Raw genomic sequence first — 22424 nt, forward strand, 5'->3', positions numbered from 1 at the left:
TGTACTAAAATATCATAGCAACATTGCAATATAATATATTTGAATAAATCCAATTATATATTAGATAAAGAATATTTCTGAGAGATGAATATCTTGGAATTAAAAAAACACATATGAAATAATAAAGCTTTAATAAAAGTTTGTATCTTTTTGCGAACTTTGTAATTAATTTTTTTGTAAGTAATTTATTAAATGCAAACTTACGTAATGACTTCTACATTTAGTTATCAGCCTTACATATTTTTTTTTATTGCTTATCATATGAATCTTTCATGAAATTTTTATAAAATATATTTTTAGAGATCCATTAATATCAATATTTATATACATAAGTTGTATAGAAAATACATTATAAAATATGTGTAACGTTAATATATATAATATTTTCTATTTTTTAATATAAGAAAATAATAATGCTTATTTTTAGAATTATATTAACTCAACGAATATTATCTTTATCATTACTTGATTTAATTTTACCTGTAAAGAATTTAAAAATCATCGCATATACAAAAATTTAACAAATTATTACATCATTCTATTTTTGTAAATAAAGAGTTATTTACAGATAAAGAGTTATTTATAAGATTAAAGAGTTATGGTTTATTTCCAAAATATTAATATGTTACATTGTAGTATCTAACAAGTATTTTATTTTAATTTACATGTCTACAATGTTTCCATAATGTTGCATTGCAATTTGCAATATTGCAATATTGTAGCAATATAGCTGCAATATTCTATTCTATGTTGTATGGGAATAAAACTTCAATAATTATATTCTATTATTAATTTAAATATAATTTGATCATATTTAAAAATTGGAAAAGTGTGAGAGTTTACTATAAATAATAATGTAAATAAATAATAATATGCATATTTTTCATAATAATCGAAGATAAAAATATGCACGTACCTGAAATATAACAAAACTTGTCAAAATACCAAAATTCAAGATTACCTGAAGCTGAACAAATTTTGATTTTTGATAGGGCCATAAACCGATTGCGAGTAGAAGGATACGATTCAAGTGAAAATGTTGTGTTTCGATGCAGATCATACTGTGCAAACAGAAATGTTGATCTGCGAGAAAGTTAATAAAGCTTACCCTCTTTTTTCATTCCCAAATTAGATATTCTTGAATTTATCTCTTTTTTTAGAGAGAATAATTGTGTGTGTGTAAATTGTATTATAAATTATCTAATTCAGGATAAATGCAAGATTGCACAATATGTTATAGAAACATTTCTAATTTAATAATTTTGTGAGATGAGACTATTAAGTAATGAACTTCACTTCATGAATGAGAAATGAAATTTAATATATGAGTGTTTTACACGAAAAAACATTAATCCGGTACCTTTTCGATCGAAGTCGGCGCAAGCGCAATCGCTCCTTTGTCAAGAAACGCAGTTCCACATGCCTCATTCTTGTGCGTGCGCTCGTGGAAGAAGGTCGTCCTAGAGGAATATAATCGAACTGCCTTATGTATGTACGTGTTGGCGAAGCTGTAAAACTAGCTGTAAAACGCCCGCAGAAATGTAAAGTACTGATTCAGAGTTTTCTACATTTGTAATAAATGAGACTCAATAATCGTTGCTCTTAATTAAAACGAGCATATTATTTTATATTTTTATATATTTATGCATAATCCTTCATGCTATATCACTCATTAACTGTTGAAGTAATAATTCATATTACCATATTTGTTCATAAATAATATTGTTCATAAATAACATATTAATTCTGCATGCATTTGCAAAATTGATTTTAGAATATTAGATGTCATATGTTTTATTTTTCTTTTTCAAGTCATAAACGACTTAGTGTATAAGTATCTATCAATTAAAAAAATTAGATATCTATTATCGCAAATAAATAATTATGAATTTAATTTTTTATTTATTTGAGTTAGGAAACAATCAATAAACTCTTTCATCAATTCTTTTTTGGGATGTATTATTTAATTTATGTGAAATTTATTGAAATCACATATTTTATTCTTTCTAACTAAAATATATTATGGCTGATTTCTATGAGAAAATATTATATTATTGCTGCATAGTTTATATGCGTTTGCATAATGCTCTCATTTAATAATACAAAATAAGTATTAATTAGAAAAAGAACATAATTATTGACAAATATGTATTTTTTAATCAGTATTATCTAACCAGTGGAATTTTTAGGAAAACAAAATATGATCGAAATATAATTTATACGAAATTCATAGAGTCATATTTTTTATTCTTATAAATGTAAAAATATTTTATGGCCCATCTTATGGCCGGTTATACGATGTATCTTCGTATGATTGTTGTGTAGAATAAATAACGGTAAAATAAGACAGTGATGTTTTCGTTAACTGTAATAATGAAGGACAAACATCTTTTATTGCACTGTGAAACACATGCTAACATTTAAATATTAAGTTTATAGATGATTTTTACCGTAGCAAAACATTCAACTGACAACACAAATAATCCAGCGATATTTAGATTGAAAGATTTACTGCCCCTTTGTAAAATAATGAGTATTATCTTTTGTATGCGTGATGGTGCTTTATACCATCGAATATTGTATCTAGGAAATAATACGTTAAATAATGATAAATTATCATAACGAAAAAATTATGTTCATATAATAATAATATATACGCATTTGTGAACAACATTAAAAAGGTAATAAAATTGTTTTTTACGCAGTGGAGTATATATGATTACTGTGATTTGTAATTTCTTGTCCGGCATAATTAGCTATAAATATGTATATAAATATGAGAAATACAATTAACAGATGTAATAGAGCAGCTTCCTTATTCCCAAATGATACATTACGAAAGATCTAAAATCATAATTATGATTAATATATTTCATATGTGCGATAAAAAATTATAGACAATTATATATTCAATTATATATTACAATTATATATTTATTATAGACAATTTATGAAAAAATTGTAGACAAGGAATACAGTAAAATTATCTTTATATTGAAGTTTTTTTGTTTTCTAAAAAATTATGTTTTCTATTAAAATTAGAATTATTATAACTTGCTACACAATATCAATTAATCTTTGTTTTATTTTGTGATTATATTTATTTTTTCTTTTTATTTTTATCTTATTTATGAATTTTTAAATTTGATTATTATCAGACGTCATATATATTTTGCTAAGAAAAAACATTCTAAGAATACGAGAGAAATACTTACTGCAAAAATATTCAAGCTCAACGAAATCACACTAAATGTTATTATCAATATAAACGAACCTTCAAAATTAGATAGCATGGTATTTGTGAACCTTTAACAAAATAAAATATTATAAATGTTACTATAATTGTTATTTGTTGCATACCAACTTCATAGCTTTGCGATGTATTTCGACGGCATAATATATTTTTTTATAAATCATAGTTTGATTCTTTGTTAAGTTAATATTTTCGAGCATTTTGGTCGACATTATTTGCTCCATACGATAACTGTGATTAATTTATTTATTGTAAATGTATTTTCCCAAAATTGTATTGACAAATTAAAACGAGCAAATATTTCATGTCTTTTTCTAAATCTATTTTTATCTATTATTTATTTACCTTGCAATTTTAAACATTCCACAAGCGTATATGATGCACGCTAAAATCATCGTTCCCGTCGCTATAACCGTTGTCCCTCCTATACATATCGTTACGTTTGCATGCAGTAGAATTAAATAAGAATATTTTTTTTTATCTATAAAATATTCAGTTACGATATACACTGTATGACTTTGTAAGCGAGACTCATTTACGTTTAAAACAGTATTAGAAATCTGTGGCCAAATTGGCAATAATGTAGCAAAAAATGTACTGCATATGGAGATTACTGAAACATTTAAAATGATTATAAAATGCACATTTTTATATTTTGAAATTATGTTAATCATGCGCGCGCGCGCAAAGTTTAAATTTTGATTTTCTTCAATCATCTTCCTACTTTAATATTTCTATAAAGAGAATTTAATGTGATATTTTAATATGATAATAACAAATATACATATTTTACATATGTAGAGAAATGTACGCATGAATATATAAACATACCTTTAACCACGTAAAATTTATAATTTTTATTTTTTGATGGAAAATTGATAATTATAGGTATTATATATATATATATATATATATATATATATATATATATATATATACATAAGTTAAAATGTGATTAGATTCATTTAAATATTTTATTTTACTATATTTACTATATTTTACTTACAATATTTTAATAATATTCTAATTACAATTTTAATTATAATTAGAATCTGCACCATTTCGTATAATAGTCGTAAAGGAATACTATCTTACATGTAATTATAGCTGTACAATGTTTCGCGTTATTTCCATACTTTAGAATGGTATCAATTTCGTTTTTGTCTTTTAAATTATTACAGATATACTGTAGTTGTTCCAATAAATTTTTCACCTACCGTAACCACAATATTTAATGTTGTTTCCAAAAAGATGGAAAATATTGTCATATATAAATATTTAATTCTTAGGAATTATTATTAAAATTATTCATTTGTACGACTCAATAAATAGTTAACTTACATGATGAATGTTAATCCAGAACATGTTGTATATAATTACATAGAAATTAAAGACTATTGCAGTAGAGAGAACTTTAATAATTAAATCAACAGTACATTTTGTAGTTATAAATGCTGTGAGCTTTAATCAAATAATTTATCGAAAATATTCCATTAGGATATATTATTCTATATTTCATTAAAGTAAAAATAATAATTTATTTTATAATAACATATGAGAAGAACATATTTGACTAAGTTTGTTTTATTTTAAAATATGTTTTTAGATTTTTTTCCACATCTTTTTTTTAAAGAAAAGCATATTTTTGCTTCATTTCGTCAAAACTAGTTGTTTGCGAGGAAAACATATTTGACTGATAGAAAATATATAATGATGAAAATAAAATGATGATTCTAAAGATTGCAAAGTGTTGTAGAAAAAGCTTTTATAGAAACTTAGAATTATTTTTATCTGTTTTATATCCAAAAGAATTCATTTTTATTGAAACATTCTATATAATAATGGAATATTAAGAACAATCTGCAGCAGTTGCAATATAGTCTACAATCAGTGATTTAGAATAATTTAATCAAATTGAAAAATTTCAAACAAATAAACATTTGCTATAATTAATAATACATGTAATATATATTTTGTAATGATATATTAATAAAAATATAGACGTACCTGGAATATAACAAAGCTTAATAGAATACAAAAAAATAAGATTTCTTGAAGCCAAACTAATTTTGATTTTTGATAGGGCCATAAGCCGATTGCGAGTAGCAGGATCCGATTGAGGCTAAAATGTTGACTTGTGATGCAGATCATACTGCGCGAGTATAGGAACGTGTTCAAATGCGGAAGAATTGATCAGCATTCACTTATCCCTTCTTCTTCTCTCTTTAATTATACATTCTCTTATATCTCTTTTAGAGTAAATTCTATAATTTAAGATAAATACGAAATAACACAAAATATTATAAAATGGAATACTTGCAATTTAAAAATTTGGTGAGAAGGAACTGAACAATTTCACATGGAAAGAAATATAATAATTGAGCATTTCTTATACTACGAATTATTTGGCAACAGGTATTTTTTCGATCGATATTGGCGCAAGCGCAATCGCTCCTTCTTCGAGTAACGCAGTTTCACATGCCTCATTCTTGTGCATACGCTCGTGAAAGAAGTTTGCCCTTTCAGAGAAACATAATCGATTCACCATGTGTATTGTTACAAAGTTATGAAATTATCATCGGCAAAAATATAAGATACCGTAAACCTGGAGTCAGAGCTTTCCACAATTGTAACAAAAGATTCTCGAGTTTCTCTCTCTCTCTCTCTCTCTCTCTCTCTCTCTCTCTCTCATTTTTTAATTGTTGTCCTTATTGAAACACACACATATATACTTTTTTTATATTATTCTATATTATATAACATTCTATATATACAACATACTGCATGAGATATATGTATATCTGTCGTAACAGAAAAATGAAATAGATGTCCGTCGAAAAATAAATAAATAATTTATTTATGACTTTTTAATTATTTAAATCATTTATTAATTAGAAAACAAAGCCATTGTGGTATTATTCAATTTACTTATATATTATTACAAAATATATCAAAGTTACATTTCTTATTTTTACAAACGTGAAAAATATTTTACAGTCAATATCAAATAATTTATCTTCGCTTCATTGCTGCGTAGTATGTAAAACGGTGAAATAAGACATTGATGCTTTTGTTAACTGTAATAATAAAAAATATTCGCTTTGAAAATTGCACTATAAAACATGACATTTCAACATCACGATTTATAACATGAAAAAATTTTTACCATTGCAAAACATTCTAATGAAATTACAAACATTCCGGCGATATTTATAGTGAAACTTTTGTTGCCTTGTAATAAAATGAAGAGAATCATTTTCTGTGCATGTAATGGTGCCTCATACCATCGAACATTATATCTATAAAATAATAAAGATAATTTAATAATGATAAACTACTAATGAAGAAGTGATATTCATATAATATTATACACGCATTTTCGAACAACATAAAAAATTTTTTCTTACGCAGTGATATATATATGATTACAATAATTGATAATTTGTTGACCGGCATAATTAGCTAAAAACATGACAAGAACTATGACAAATACAAATATCAGGTGTAATAAGAACGCTTCCTTATTCCCATGCGATGCGTTATAATGTAGCTAAAATCAGGATCATGAGTAATACATTTCTTATGTATAATTATTTATTTTCTAGCCATAATTATAAAAAAATTATGAACAAAAAATATAAAATTATTTTTATGTTGGGATTTCTTTGTTTTCTGAAATTATATGTATTTATATATATATATATATATATATATATATATATATAATCTTATAAGTATCATAAAATTTAATATTTATAATATTAATTATTTTTTTGTATTATTTTTTAGGATTATATGTTTCTTATATCTGTGAATTTTTAAATTTGATTTTTATCCAGATTATATATATATTTCCCATGAAAATTTATATTAAGGTCATATGAACATTTCATTTCATATTGGTTTTCTGGGTACATACATGAATATTAAGATTTGTTTTCATATGTTTGAACTGCGTAAATTAAAAAAAAATACACTTACCGCAAAAATATTTACACTCAAAGTAGTCACGATCAATACAATTAATAACAAGAACGAACCTTCAAAGCTAGATACGAGTACGTTCACAAACCTTTAAGAAAAATAAAAAATATATTACTAATACTACATATATAATTGTTATTTCATGCATACTAACTTCATAGCACTGCGATGGATTTCGACGGCATAAAATATTTTTTTATAAATTATAATCATAGTCTCCAGGTTAATATTTTCAAGTATTTTAGTCGTCATTGCTTGTTCAATACGGTAACTGCGAATAATTTGTCCATAGATACATAGTTCTCTCAAAATTGACAAGTTAAAACCAAATAAATAAATATATTCTATTCGAGCCTATACATTTCATATCCTTTTCTAAATTCATAAATTCATATTTTTATTTACCTTGCAATTCTAAATATTCCACAGACGTGTATGATGAATCCTAAGAGCATCGTTCCTGTTGCTGTGAACGTAACCGCGCCTATACAAAACACTGCGCTCGTATGCAGTAAGGATAAATAGAAATTTTGTTTCTTATCGATGAAGTATTCGGTTGCAATGTATATTATCTGACTCTGTAGTCGAGACTCGTTTATATGCAAAACATTACCAAATATTTGTGGCCAAATAGGCAATAAAATAGCAATACATGTACTGCATACAGCATACCCTATGAACGTTTCAAAAAAAAATTTATGTAAATTATTTTTTTCGCATTCTAAACGATATTCATAATGCCTACATAATTGAAATTTCGCTGATCTTCATTTTTCTGTGCTAATTTTTTATCGACTAAAATTATGTGCATTCGCAATATTAATAATAGCAATCAATAATGATAAGATCAAGATAAAACATATTCTTTATATGTACAAGTTATTTTATGTACAATAAAAATATGTACAATAAAAATATATTTACATATGTAGCATAAATATGCTTTTCATTAGACAAGTTTTTTATTTTAATAGAATATTATATCTTCTTGAGAGAAAGTAATAAAATATATATATATATATATATATATATATATACAATATATATAAATTAAGAATTAAGATAGTTTTAATCATATTATTTTGAATATTGAATTTTTATTATTAGATTTTGCTCCACTTCACGTATACTTAGACATAGTTGACAAAAAATGTTATCATACATGTAAGAATAGCCGTACAACGTTTCGCAAAATTTCCATACTTTAGAATAATAGCAATTTCATTTTCGTCTTTTAGCTCATCACAGATATACTGTATTTGTTCCAACAAATTTCTTACCTATCATTATAACAATATTAACACTCTTTTAAAAAAATTAGAAAAGAGTGTCATATATAAAAATTTAATTAATAAAAATTATTATTAGAATTATTCATTTATACTTTCATAAACAATTAACTTACATGATGCGTATTAATCCAGAACATGTAATATATAATTATGTAGAAACTAAAAAACATTGCATTCGAGAAAATTTTGATGAATAAATCAAGAGTGCACTTTCTGGTTATCAACACTGTGAACTGTAATCAATCAATTTATTGAAAATATTGTGTAAAGAACAATCCTTTTTTCAATTCATTTTTTTCATATTTGTCAGATCGATTTTCAGACAATCATTTGATTCGAAATATAATAATGTAATAACATAATAACATGTAATAACATAATAAAATTTTATTAATTATCTATTGTAGTTGCAAATGTATTCTATTTTATAATTCTATTGAATAATTAAACGTAATTTGACATTTACAAGTTCTAAAAAAATAAGCGTTTGTAATTAATAATAATGTGTGTATTGCATATTTCTAATAATACAAGTAAAAGTATAGACCTGGCACATAATAAAGCCGTACCCGGAATATAATAAGCTTATCAAAATACCGAAGAATATGATTACGACATACCTGGAATATAACAAAACTTGTTAAAATACCGAAGAACATGACTTCTTGAAGCCGAACTAATTTTGATTTGTGATAAGGCCATAAACCGATTGCAAGTAGAAGAATTCGGTTGAGGCTAAAATATTGAGTTTTGATGCAGATCATACTTCGCGAACGTGTTAAATTGCGAAAATATTGGTAAAGATTCACCCCCGTTTCCTCTTTTTTTTCTCTAAATTATTTTTGAACTTACTATTTCTTTAGAATAAATTCTGCCATAAATTATTTAAATTCAGGTTAAATGCAAAATTGCATAAAATATTGTAGAAACAATGCATTGTAATTTAATAATTTTGCGAGAAGAGGTGAACAAGTAATCAGTTTCATGTAGAGAGAAATTTAATAAATGAGTGTTTCAAATAGAAAAACATTCATCAGGTACTTTTTCGATCGAAGTCGGCGCAAGCGCAATCGCTCTGTTTTTGAGTAACGCAGGTTCAGTCCCTCAGTCTTATGTATGCGCTTGTGAAAGAAGGTTGCCCTTCCAGAGGAGCACAATCGATCCGTCCTGTGTATTGGTAAAGTTATGAAACACTATCGCTGAAAAATATAAGATGCCGAAAACTTTGATTCGGAGCTTTCTATACTTGTAGCAATGAAACTCAATAGTTGTTGTTCTTATTTAAATATGTATATATATGTGTGTGTGTGTGTGTATGTGTGTGTTTATATTATTTTATATTATATCAATATTTTTGTATATTAGATCTTTCGTGCTGTATCACTTTCTCTTAATGGAACAGTAGTTGATATATCATTGTGTATATTTTCAAAAAAATATATATACCTTACTTTTATATACATTTGTAGAATTAATTTTAAATTATTAGATGTTATTCAATCTGTTTTGTATTTTTTGAAGACACATTTCATATCATTAGTAAATTTCATAACATAAAACAGATATCTGTTATCAGAAAATAGATAATTATGTGTTTGTGATTTCTTAATTTTTTAAACATAACATTCAAGAAATTAAACGCTGTTGTCGAAATGTGTTTATTTAATTTCTAACGGAAAATTTCTTAAAATCACATTTTATTTTTCCAAACGCGGAAAATTTATTTTACAGTCGATTTTATGGTCCGTTACAATGTATCTTTACATCAATGCTGCATAGATTGTAGTACGGTAAAATAAGATATTGATGCTTTTGTTAGCTGTAATAATGAAGTACGTTTTTCATATTCCACTGTGAAACATTTTAAGCTATAAATATTGTAATATATGACATATGATAATTCTTACCATGGCGAAACATTCTAATGATGGTACATACAATCCAGCAATATTTAGAGAATAAGTTTTATTGCCTCTTTGCAGAATAAAAAGTATCATTTTTTGTGCGCGTAACGGTGCTACATACCATTGAACATTGTACCTGAAATTTTGTAATATAAAAATGCACATATATGTGTATTAATATATTTACAATTGCAAACATAGCACATAAAATTATTTCTTACGCGGTGAAATATATGTGATTACTGTGATTTATAACCTCTTGACCGGCATAATTACCTATTAATAAGAACGAAAATATGATATTCATAGCTATCAGGTGTAAAAAAAATCCTTCCTTATTTCGAAGCAATGCATTCCGAAACACCTAAATTATGATTATGATTAACATTTCGTATGCTCCGTTATAAGTTCATACACACGCACATATATATATATTATAGACAAAAAATACAAGAACAATTTTTATATTGAAATTTTTCTAAAATTTTATAAAATTAAATATTTTAAAGTCTCACAATTTTGTATACATATTATTGGTAAATATTCATTTTTATTCCCTTATCCTCCATCAATGACTTTGATCTTCACATATATTATCAATGTCACACGTGCCTATTTAAATAATTATATTTTATTTATATTAGAAGTTTACAATTCATTCAATTAGAAGATTATAATTCCTTCAATTTATTGTATTAATAAATATTTAATATAAATAATTATTTAATAAACGAGGAATGACTGAAACTTTTTGAATGTTATTTGAGGACCGTGACAAGATATGTCAAGATTAAAGTTATTAAGGGGGATGAGTAAAGATGAATATTTATTATTTTTATATTTCTGATTCATTATTTTTATAGTTTACGTTTTATAATATTTTTAAGTTATATAGTTTATTATAGTTATATTTTTAAATTATTTAAATTTCGTTTATTAGTATTTTTTTATTAGTAGATATCATACCTATTCCGCTTAGAAATTTTTTTAAAGAGCAGGAAAAAAATAATACTTACTGCAAAAATATTCAAGCTCAAAGAAATTACACTAAGTATTATTAACAACAAGAACGAGCCTTCAAAATTAGATATTAGTGCATTGGCGAATCTTTAAGAAAAATAAAATATTATTACAAATGTTATTTAATTGCTATCAATTCATACCAACTTCATAGCCTTGCGGTGGATTTCAACGGCATAAAATATTTTTTTATAGATCATAGTCCGATTCGTCACATTAATATTTTCGAGCACTTTGGGCGCCATTGCTTGCTCTATACGATAACTGTGATTAATTTGTCTACCGTAAATAAGTTCTCTCAAAATTGATAAATTAAGTTAAAAAGTAAACAAATATTTCGTCTGTTTTTAAATTTATTTATTTGCTGTTATTTGTTTACCTTGCAATTTTAAACATTCCACATACGTGTATTATGTATCCTAAGAGCGTCGTTCCCGTCGCTATAATCGTAGTCGCTCCTATACACATAACTGCATTTATATGCAATATAATTAAATAGAAATATTCTTTTTTATCGATAAAGTATTCGGTCACGATATATATTGTGTGATTCTGTCGAGATCCGTTTATATGCGAAACAGTATCACAAATTTGTGGCCAAATAGGCATTAAAATAGCTATAAATGTACTGCATATAGCAAGCGCTAAAAACATTTAAAAGAAATAATAGTATATATATATAAAATAATATATATACATATATATATATATATATATATATATATATATAATTTAAATTTTGCTGTTCTCCAATTATTTTCTACACTGATTTTTAATTTTGTGTATTTCTAATATCTACGATAATAAAAATTAACAATAAGAATAAATAAATATATATTTCATATGCAATCATGCCTTTTATGATTTTTTTAATAATTTTTTTCTGATGTAATAAACATGTATTTAAATAGAAGTAAAGATAAATATATATTTCATTTAATTTATTTATTCTGTTAAATGGTAAATATACATAGGGTGCTCCATTTTAATTATCTCAGGTAAATATCTTAAATGAAATGAATATCTCAATAAAGAATACAGAAATACATTTTAGACAAAATTTTTTTTAATTTGAAAGAGGGAAAAGAAAGAGATATTAATTTGTCTTTGGGTGTAGATCATGTGAAGATTAATCTAATTTTTTTTAATGAAATTAATTTTATTCTTTTATATGAATCGAATTCGAATAATATTTAATATAAGAAGTTTTAAGATAGTTAAAAAATCGAGTATGCATACACACACACACACACACACGCGCGCGCGCGCGCGCACACGCACGCACATATATATATATATATATATATATATATATATATATATATATATAGGATGGCTCCGAACGTTCCAGCCAGACTTTGAGATCTTATAGGAAATTTAATTCTGAACAAAAAATTTTCGATAAACATGGGTCGAAAAATGCTTCCTTAAGAAGTTATTGCTCAAAAACCTCTGATGAAGGAAGAGCAAAAGGTGAAAAGAAAATGAAATAAAAAGAAAATAAAACTAAATAAATTTCTTGAAAAACGTCTTTATTCATTTTCTACTATTACGTGCTATTACTAAAATATTAGTTAAAAAAAAAGAATTATTTTATTTTCATAAAAGAAAAAGATTTTTATTTTTTATTTTTATCGTTTTTTTTAAGAAATTTAATGAGATAAATATAAAGTAAGAATCAAAATTATTAATCATATTAATGTAGATATTTAACTTTTATTACGATCTACATTTTATAACGTATACTAATTGGTAAGGATTGCTATCTTACATGTAAATATAGCTGTACAATGTTTCGCGTTATTTCCATACTTTAAAATAATAGCAATTTCGTTTTCATCTTTTAGCTTATCACAGATATCCTGTAGTTGCTCCAACATATTTTTCACCTATCAACATAACTGATATTTAATTGACGTTTTGGAATAGTTGGAGAAGATTGCTATATATAAAAATTTAGTGATTAAAATCTTAATTTATACAAGTTGGTAAACGATTAACTTACACGATGAATGTTAATCCAGAACATGTTGTACTTAATTATGTAAAAACTAAAAAATATTGCAGTAGAGATAATTTTAATAATAAAATCAAGAGTACATTTTGTGGTTATCAGAGCTGTGAACTAAAATCTTATTATCAATTTGTTTAAACTTAATCAATTTATTGAAAATAGAAATATCATCATTCTTTGTCAGATTAAGATAATAATCTACATATTTTGTAATATATATATATATATATATATATATATATACACATAATATATAAAATAATATATAATATATAATAGCATAATAAAATTTTAATAATTATTTACATCAATTATAATATATCCTATTATCAATAATTAAATATAACTTTATCATATCTAAAAATTGCAAAAAAAATTGCGTATGATATAAATGATAACAATATATGTAAAGCATATTCTATAATAGTGCGAATAAAAATATGTACGTACCTGAAATATAACAAAGCTTATCAGAATACCATAAATTACGATTACCTGAAGCCGAACGAATTTTGATTTCTGATAGGGCCATAAGCCGATTGCTAGTAGGAGGATTCGATTGAGGCTAAAATGTTGAGTTTTGATGTGAATCATATTGTACGAGCATAGAATCGTGCTGGACTGCGCAGAAGTTGATAAAGATTCATATCTATCCTTTTTTCTTTCTCCAAATCAAATATTTATAAAGTTATCGCTCTTGGACGAATTTTCATAAATTACCTAATTCACAGAAAATTGCACAAAATATTGCGGAAGTAATATATGTGTAATTTAACAATGAAAGAAGACAATTGTGCGGTCAATATGCAACGAAATTTATTAAATAAATATTTCACACAGAGAAATATTTAAGCACTTTTTCGATCGAAGATGACGCAAGCGCAGTCGCTCTTTTTTGGAATAACGCAGTTCCATATGTCTCATTCTTGTGCGAGTGCTCGTGGAAGAAGTTAGTCTTCTAGATTATTCTAGAAGAACAAAATTGAGGCCTATATGTTTTAGCAAAGCTATGAAACTATTGCCTTAAAAAGATATAAGGTGCCTTATATCTTTTACCTGCACCTTAATTTAAAGCTTTCTATATTTGTAGCAATGAGATTCAATAACTGTTGTTTTTTATTCAAATATGCATGTATGTATGTATGTACGTTTATGTATGTACGTTTGTTTTATATTATATCAACATTTTTATTCATTATATCTCTCGTGCTGTATTATTTATTTCTATTGATGAAACAAAAATTGGAATGAATATTGATTCTATTTTTTCAAAGATATGTTAATTCTATACATTTCTATACATTTATGAAATCAATTTTGAATTATTAGATGTCTTTTAATCTGTCTCATATTTTTTCAAGACGCATCCTCACATGATGTGTATATTTCATAGTACAAAACAAGTATCCATTATCGGAAAATAAAAAAATAATTGTGATTTCTTAACAGTTAAGTAGTAATTTTCTGAACAGCGCAACATTAAAAAAATTAAACGCTGTTATCGAAGTGTATTATTTAATTTATGCGAAATTACTGAAGTTACTATTTACTTTTTCAAATATAAAAAATTTTCGCATCATTGCTGCGTAAAATATAAAATGATAAAATAAGATATTGATGCTTTTGTGTAATAATGAAGTGCATTTTTTATATTTTACTGAAACTTATTAACTTTTAAACATATTGTTTAGCACGATAAGATTTACCACGGCAAAACACTTTAATGATATTACAAATATTCCGGAAATATTTATATAAAAAGTTTTACTGCCTCTTTGCAAAATAAAGTATCATTTTTTGTACATATAATGGTGCCTTATACCATCGAACATTATATTTATAAAGTAATATGATAAATATATGTGTGTACATTACATAACATATTTGTTAACAAAGTACAAAAATGACTTTTTTGCGGTATAATATATATGATTACCATGATTCGTAATCTCTTGTCCGAAACATAAATAAATGTTTTCTATATTTTCTAACAAGCGAGATTCAATAATTAATGCTTTTAATTAAAACGTGCATCCTTTTATATTGTTTTATATTATACCTATATTTTTTTATCTATATATCAAGATCTCTTATGATGCATCACTTATGATGAGAAATGAATTCAATCGTATTCTTTCAAAAATATTCGCGTAATTCTATATATACATATATAAAATTAATTTTAAAGTATTATTTATTTGATGGTCTTATATTTTTTTTCAAGAAACATCTCTCTCATCACGTATATATTTCATAATACAAAATAGGTATACATTATCGAAAAGTAAATTATGAATTTGATTATTTAATTTTAAGCAGTGCAATAGTTAAGTGATAAAACTTAACTGTTATCAAAGTGTATTATTTAAGTTATACGGAATTGATTAAAACCCTATTTTATTAAAATCTTATTTTAATCGAAAGTTTATTTTTGACGTAAATTTCCGGAGCTATTTAATTTATAAGCTATTTAATTTATCACTTGGTATTTAATTATGTAATGACTCTCATTGGTCGGATTCATTTTCTATGTACTTCGCGTCGCGTTGCTTAATTTTACACAGAAAAATATTGAAATAGCGATCGAAGTCGACGCAAGCGCGATTACCCTCTTTTTCCAGTGACACAGTTTATCGATGTGCTTCATTCTCATATTTACGCTCGTAGACAAATTTGAAGGGAAACGTCACACATCGATATATCTGTCACTATTTATAAGATACTAATATCTTATAAAGAGTGTCTTGCGTATCTTTAGATCGAGATTTTACTATCTCTTTGCACAATAAAGAGTATCATTTCCTGTATGTGATGCTTTAATGATATTAAATAACAGTAAATATACATTTACATATATATATTTATATTTATATTTACAATTCGAAACAACGTATGTTTCTTACGTGGTGAAATGTGATTACTATGATTTATAATTTTTTAGTCGACATAATTAGCTACAAATAAGTATGAAAAATCGACAAATTGTAGCCATCAAGTATAATAAAATTTTTTTCTTATTTCTTATTTAATATATTCATTCCGTGAAATCTATAATATCATGATTGTGATTAACATATATTGAATTTCGTATATTCAATTTCGTATATTTCGTATATTGAATTATTCATTATAAGAAAAGTATGCTACTCATTATAAAAAAAAATATATATATATATAAAAATATATATTATAAAAAATATATATATATTATAAAATATTTATAGATAAAAAATATAGAAACAATATTTTTATTGAAATTTTCGTAAAAATTATTTGAGTTTATAATTAGCACGATTTGATATTCATATTATTAATTATTTTTATGTATTATTTTTTTATAATATTTTTTTACATATACCTTCTTTAAATTTTAGTTCTTGTTAAATGCATGCACATCTCACTTAAAAATATATTTTTGAAACACAAGACAATACTTACTGCATAAATATTCGCACAGGCTCAAAGAAATTACGCTCAGCAGTATTAACAATAAAATCGAGTCTTCAAAATTGATTATGAAAAAATCAGTGAACCTTTAAGAAAAATAAAATACTATTACAAATAGGCAATGTTTGCGATTCCAGAGCGATATTGATATGTCGCTTGATGGATGCAATGTCGATTGCCACGAAAGGTCCTTGAAAGGTCGCTCGCTGACCAAATAAGTTCCATTTTAACCTGAAATATATTAGTAATTAAAAGAAAGAGGAAGGAGATATTTTTCTTCCTGTGATGAATTTCTTCCTTGCGCTGTAATTACGTGTTTTACTGCGTTTTACTTGTCAATTTTTAATTATTTTTTTTTATTATTATTATTTGAGTCAATTTTATTTTATTAATTAGTAATATATTTATTAGTATATCTATTAGTAATATATTTTAAATGCAATCAAAGATATAATTTGGTCATATTTAATCATAAAAATTACATAAAAATGATATTGCTATATCTGTATCCCTTTTCTTTTTCCTTCTCCAAATTAAGTACGTATTCCTTAATTTTCCGAACTTTTTTAATTTTATAGAATAAATTATATCAAATTATATACTTAATACATACTTAATTTGGAGAAGGAAAAAGAAAAGGGATACAGATACAGCAATATCATTTTTATGTAATTTTATATAATTATCGAAGTGCACAAAATATTATATGAAACATAGCATTAGTAATTTAATAATTTCGTGAATAGAGGCGATTAAACAGTCGATTTCACATAGAAAAAAATTTATTAGATATGTATTTCATACAAAGAAATACTCAGCTTTGCGATCAAAGTATGCGGCGCAAATATTCCTTTTCCAGCAAAGACTCACGTGTTTCATTCTTATGTTCCTTCATAGGAGAAATTCGACTTTGGAGAGGAACATCACGTCGATCTATTTCTCATGTGTCAGCAAATCAGTTAGCAAAATTATTCTCTCCAAAGTATTATATAAAATATTTTGAAATATATTTATTTAATAAATATGCAGATTATAATTGTGTATATATTTGAGGCCAACTACGAATTATTAAATATTATTCGTTGTGTTTCTCTCTTTCTCTCAGTGTTTCAGCTTTTTCGAAAAACATATAGTGCATTATTACACACATATATACATACAATTAACGTAATGTACTTAATATATAAAGATTAAAATAAAAAATAATATATTTAATATAAAAAGATAATATATAAATATTGAATAAATATCTCTATTATTAGAAACAAAATAGTGAATTCCTCTTAATAGTGCAACAATGGGAAAACAAAATCATTATAGCGATGTATTAATTCGTTTATTTGTCTATATCATATATTTTATTTTTTCAAATGTAAAAAGTAAATCATAACCGCTTTATCTAGCCAATTTCTTTATATAAGTATTATATCTTCGCATTATTCTTGCATAGAAGACATGACGGTAAAGTAAGACATAGATGTTTTTGTTAGCTATAAAAGAATGTCTTCTATTATATTATTGATGTGAATCATTCTAAATCTGAATTGTAATTTATAATTCTTACATTGGTGAAACACTCTAAGGATGCCACAATCAGTCCACCGATATTAACGTTTACACTTTTGCCTCCTCTTAACAGTATAAAGAATATCAGCTTTTGTGCGTGTAATGGTGCTATATACCACCGGCTATTGTATCTATGGAATAATCATCTCTTGATAAATAATTAATATTTAATAATGAAGGAGTTATATAGGATACATTACACGTATGTACACACAATTATGTGAATAATATGTCTACATCTTACGCTGCGAAATATACGTGATTGTTGTGATTTGTAATTTCTTGCCCGGCATAGTTACCTACGAACATACATATAAGGATGACAAGTACAAATAAAAAATTTAACAAAAATGATTCCTTATCTCCAAGCGATGCATTTCGAAAAATCTAAAATATCATGATTAGTAGTTATCATTTTTTCATGTGCAATTGCTCAGTTTACATAGAATATAATAATGTTAGAAAATAAATTATAATTAAATCGAGAAATACGAAAATTCTATTTACATGCTAAAATTTTTTTCTTGAGCATTCATAATTTTATATTTAGCACATTTTAATATTTCTACACTGAGGAAAATCTGGTTGCATTAATTAGAATTCTAGATTCAACCAGTATGTCTGTTGGAAAATGGAACCAGAATTCTTGTAGGAATTACCAGATGAATCTGATTAATTTCTTCCTGTTAAATTTACCAAATTTTCTAGTTAATAATATTAAACTCGTCAGCCAAGTCATTTAAAATTTTTTCCATCTAATCTCAAAAGTCTGTTCAATATTCTGACCATCTAATCTCAAAAGTCTGTTCAATAGTCTGTTCAAATTCCAACAAGATTATTGAATAAATTATTTTAAATTTAATTTGTTAGAAATTAAATTGATAAACAGTGATACAAGAAAAGGAACTCAAATACATAATCAGAGAGCTAGCGTCCTCTTTCTGGCACTACTGCTCGTAAGAGGAAAAAATATATACTTTGGATTTAATGTTAATACTAGTTCTTTATATACATTTCATGGCAAATATTGAATACGAGTTAAGTTAAAATGGCTCGCCTAGCGGCAAGCAAAGAAATTTTATAGATCCAACCAGAAAATACTGAGCAAATTCTTATAGTAAAATCTATTAAACGTTTTAGTTATAAAAAATCTTATTATGATAACTAGAAATTCTTGTTTGATTTAATCAAAATGCCTTCAATCATATACGTCTTGTTGGTACAATCAAACGATTTTTCTCAGTGTATTATTCAACATTTTTATCTCTTTCTGATTGCATTTTTGTCATTTATAATTTTTTAAAATTTTGATTATTATAAAATGGTATATACATCTATTTTTTTGTTCAATAATACTCGAGAAAAACTTACTCCAAAAATATTCAAGCTTAAAGAAACCACACCAATTATTATTAATAAGGAGACAGAGCCGCTAAAGGTAGACGATATAAAGTCGGTAAATCTTTAAGAAAAATAGAATTATTACAATCAACAATATATATACTTGTTATCGAATGCATACTAACTTTATAGCTTTGCGATGGATTTCGATAGCATCAATTATGTCTTTATAAATCATAGTTTGATTTTCAATATTAATATTTTCTCGTATTTTAGTAGTCATTGCACGTTCTATGCGATAACTGTCAATAATTTTTAATTTCAATATATATATATATATATATATATATATATATATATATAAGATACGATAAAAAATAACATCTTTTTCTCATTCCTATTTTAAATAAAAAATTGCAGTGTCTGTTACTTATAATAAAGGGAAATTAATAATCATTCATTTTTTCAAACAGATAATTGACTTTTATCAATTTACATTCCATTAAAAATAGAGGAAATTTAAACTTTAACATTTTTCCTTATGCACACACACGCGCGCGCGAGCGCGCGCGCGCACACACACACACACATACATATTCAGAATAGTCAAAAATCAATAAAAGATTTAAATTTTTTAATAAGATTTCATTAAACAGTTTTTAATAAGTTTTCATTAAACTTAACAGCTTGTTATCAAAGATATAAATTTATATTATATTTGTAATTGCAGCAAAAATATATTATAAATTTAAATTTAAATTTTATTTTGAATCTATTACACTCTTCATTTTAAAAAGGCATTAAAATTGTATTGGCTTTGTAAAAACAAAATTTTTTTAAAGAAGTAACTTAATAGGAAGTAGAATTTAAAAATTTTCAATTTCTAATATATTATCTTTTCCTGACGGAGATTGTAACTCTTGTATAATATAAAAAAATTATAGCTGTTTGATATCATAAAAAATGTCACATTTTTATTTAAAATAGGAAAGTAATGCAAAAGAATATTATTTATTTTATAATGCGCTGTATAATTTTTGTAAAATATATTAATGACACATTAAGAAAGAATAAACAAAAGATTTCGTATATTTGTTCATAAATTTATTTATTTACCTAGCAATTCGAAACACTCCACATATATATATAAAATATCCTATAAACATTGTTCCCGTCCCTGTCAGCGTAGTTGCCCCTATACAAATAACTACATTTTTATGTAGTAAAATAAAATAGAAATATTTTTCTTGATCGATAAAATATTCAGTCACTATTTGCATTGTTTGGCGTGATTGAGACACGTTTATATGTAAATCACTACCAAGAATCTGTGGCCAAATTGGCAAAAAAAGAGCATTAAATGCTCCGCACATAGCAAACGCTAAGAACATTTAAAAAAAATAATTATATAAACTACAATTAATATATGTCTCAGAATATATTGTTTATACATGATTTAATTAATTATTTTTAATTTTATTTTGTTTGAAGCTTTAATTATTAGTTCTCTCTAATATTTCGGCAAAAGGTGAGTGTGAAATATTGTATATTTTTAATAATGTAATAATAATTAAACAGAAATGGAAATGTATGTAAATATACTTTCTATAATGTAATTTTTATAATTTCTTATTTTAGTCGAAATGTATGATAAATATGTAGAATTATGAATAATTAATCATATTAATTAAAATGCTTAATTTGTATAGCGATTGTACTTTATTTAATTTCGCATGTCGTAAAGAAATAATGGCTTACATATAGTTGTCAAATATTTCGAGATGTTTCCATACTCTTCAAAAATAGCAACTTCATTTTTATCTTTTAACTCGTTACAAACATTTTGAAGTTGTTCCAATAAACATTTTAGCTATAATAATAATTATAATAATATTATTGAACATTGTTCTAGATTCAAAAATTTGAATTATTGCGTCTAAAAATTTATTAGAAAAGTTAATTGAACCATGCAACACAATGAGAAGAATCAACTTACATTATGAGTATTCATCCAGAACGAGTTGTATTGAATTATATAAGCTGTAGAAACCATTATGTTAGACAACACTTTGATGATAAATTCAGGTGTGCATTTGGTAGTTATAAACGCTGTAAGCTGCAATCAATCAATTTATTAAGAAAAGGTTTTTTTAAGGCATGATTTTTAAAAATATTAATTAGCAAATAATATTTGTATGTTTAAAAAAAAATATATATAATATATATATATATATATATATATATATATAATAATTTAATAAAATATTTATAATCGTCAGTAATATTTTATTATAGTATTAATAATTTACTAATATTTGTGTAAAAATGTTTGCTACAACTGACACAATTTATATGAAATAATAATATGATTGAAATAATAATATGATTGAAAATATAGTCGTACCTGGAATATAATAAAGCTTGTTAAAATGCTAAAAAATAAGAATGCCTGAAAACGAACGAATTTTGATTGATGATAGGGCCATAAGCCAATCGCGAGTAAAAGAATTCTATTAAGATTAAAATATTGAGTCTTGATGCAAATCATCACTCTACGAGCATTTGAAACGCATATGAGCACGAAACTGTCGACAAAAACTTGC

General features: G+C 24.8%; 3 protein-coding genes and 1 long non-coding RNA gene across 4 annotated transcripts; all 4 read right to left on the bottom strand.

Annotated features, from left to right (window-relative positions):
• Positions 1–2249: 2249 nt before the first annotated feature.
• LOC109610618 lies at positions 2250–7444 on the bottom strand. The gene is made up of 12 exons (XM_025414313.1): positions 7392–7444; positions 7235–7325; positions 6661–6803; positions 6420–6552; positions 6280–6330; positions 4349–4466; positions 3599–3866; positions 3365–3484; positions 3216–3306; positions 2702–2844; positions 2451–2583; positions 2250–2365 (listed from the first exon to the last, which is right to left on the bottom strand). Exons 1-12 carry the CDS (start codon positions 7394–7396, stop codon positions 2282–2284), a joined length of 1380 nt encoding a protein of 459 aa, XP_025270098.1. The 5' UTR covers positions 7397–7444; the 3' UTR covers positions 2250–2281.
• Positions 4445–5441, bottom strand: LOC109610621. The gene is made up of 3 exons (XR_002192948.1): positions 5261–5441; positions 4595–4714; positions 4445–4466 (listed from the first exon to the last, which is right to left on the bottom strand). It is a non-coding gene; the product is annotated as an uncharacterized LOC109610621 (long non-coding RNA).
• Positions 7445–10248: 2804 nt separating the features above from the next.
• LOC109610609 lies at positions 10249–14077 on the bottom strand. Its single transcript, XM_020030117.2, has 9 exons — positions 13918–14077; positions 13459–13578; positions 13225–13342; positions 11833–12097; positions 11601–11717; positions 11450–11540; positions 10655–10797; positions 10437–10569; positions 10249–10348 (listed from the first exon to the last, which is right to left on the bottom strand). The coding sequence occupies exons 1-9, from the start codon at positions 14059–14061 to the stop codon at positions 10295–10297; spliced, it is 1185 nt and encodes a 394-aa protein (XP_019885676.2). The 5' UTR covers positions 14062–14077; the 3' UTR covers positions 10249–10294.
• A 4166-nt stretch (positions 14078–18243) lies between these two features.
• Positions 18244–22424, bottom strand: LOC109610608 (odorant receptor 4-like). Its single transcript, XM_020030116.2, has 9 exons — positions 22226–22424; positions 21818–21937; positions 21580–21691; positions 20938–21202; positions 20007–20123; positions 19852–19942; positions 18725–18867; positions 18479–18611; positions 18244–18404 (listed from the first exon to the last, which is right to left on the bottom strand). The coding sequence occupies exons 1-9, from the start codon at positions 22367–22369 to the stop codon at positions 18351–18353; spliced, it is 1179 nt and encodes a 392-aa protein (XP_019885675.2). The 5' UTR covers positions 22370–22424; the 3' UTR covers positions 18244–18350.

Source organism: Camponotus floridanus, unplaced genomic scaffold (assembly GCF_003227725.1).
Source record: "Camponotus floridanus strain SB8 unplaced genomic scaffold, Cflo_v7.5 scaffold8, whole genome shotgun sequence".
Classification (NCBI taxonomy): Eukaryota; Metazoa; Arthropoda; class Insecta; order Hymenoptera; family Formicidae; genus Camponotus; species Camponotus floridanus.

What these genes read in the sequence shown, in the direction of transcription:
- LOC109610608 (XM_020030116.2), bottom strand. Translation starts at nt 22,369, where the DNA reads ATGATTTGCATCAAGACTCAATATTTTAATCTTAATAGAATTCTTTTA. An exon ending in TCTGGATGAATACTCATAAT is followed by an intron (nt 21,692 to 21,817) that starts GTAAGTTGATTC and finishes TTATTATTATAG; the next exon opens with CTAAAATGTTTATTGGAACA. An exon ending in ATCCATCGCAAAGCTATAAA is followed by an intron (nt 19,943 to 20,006) that starts GTTAGTATGCAT and finishes TTTTTCTTAAAG; the next exon opens with ATTTACCGACTTTATATCGT.
- LOC109610609 (XM_020030117.2), bottom strand. Translation starts at nt 14,061, where the DNA reads ATGATTCACATCAAAACTCAACATTTTAGCCTCAATCGAATCCTCCTA. An exon ending in TTGTACAGCTATATTTACAT is followed by an intron (nt 12,098 to 13,224) that starts GTAAGATAGCAA and finishes AAATGTTTTTAG; the next exon opens with CGCTTGCTATATGCAGTACA. An exon ending in GGAATGTTTAAAATTGCAAG is followed by an intron (nt 11,718 to 11,832) that starts GTAAACAAATAA and finishes AATTAATCACAG; the next exon opens with TTATCGTATAGAGCAAGCAA.
- LOC109610618 (XM_025414313.1), bottom strand. An exon ending in AATCATATATATATCACTGC is followed by an intron (nt 6,553 to 6,660) that starts GTAAGAAAAAAT and finishes ATTATTTTATAG; the next exon opens with ATATAATGTTCGATGGTATG. An exon ending in TGAGCTTGAATATTTTTGCA is followed by an intron (nt 2,845 to 3,215) that starts GTAAGTATTTCT and finishes TTATGATTTTAG; the next exon opens with ATCTTTCGTAATGTATCATT.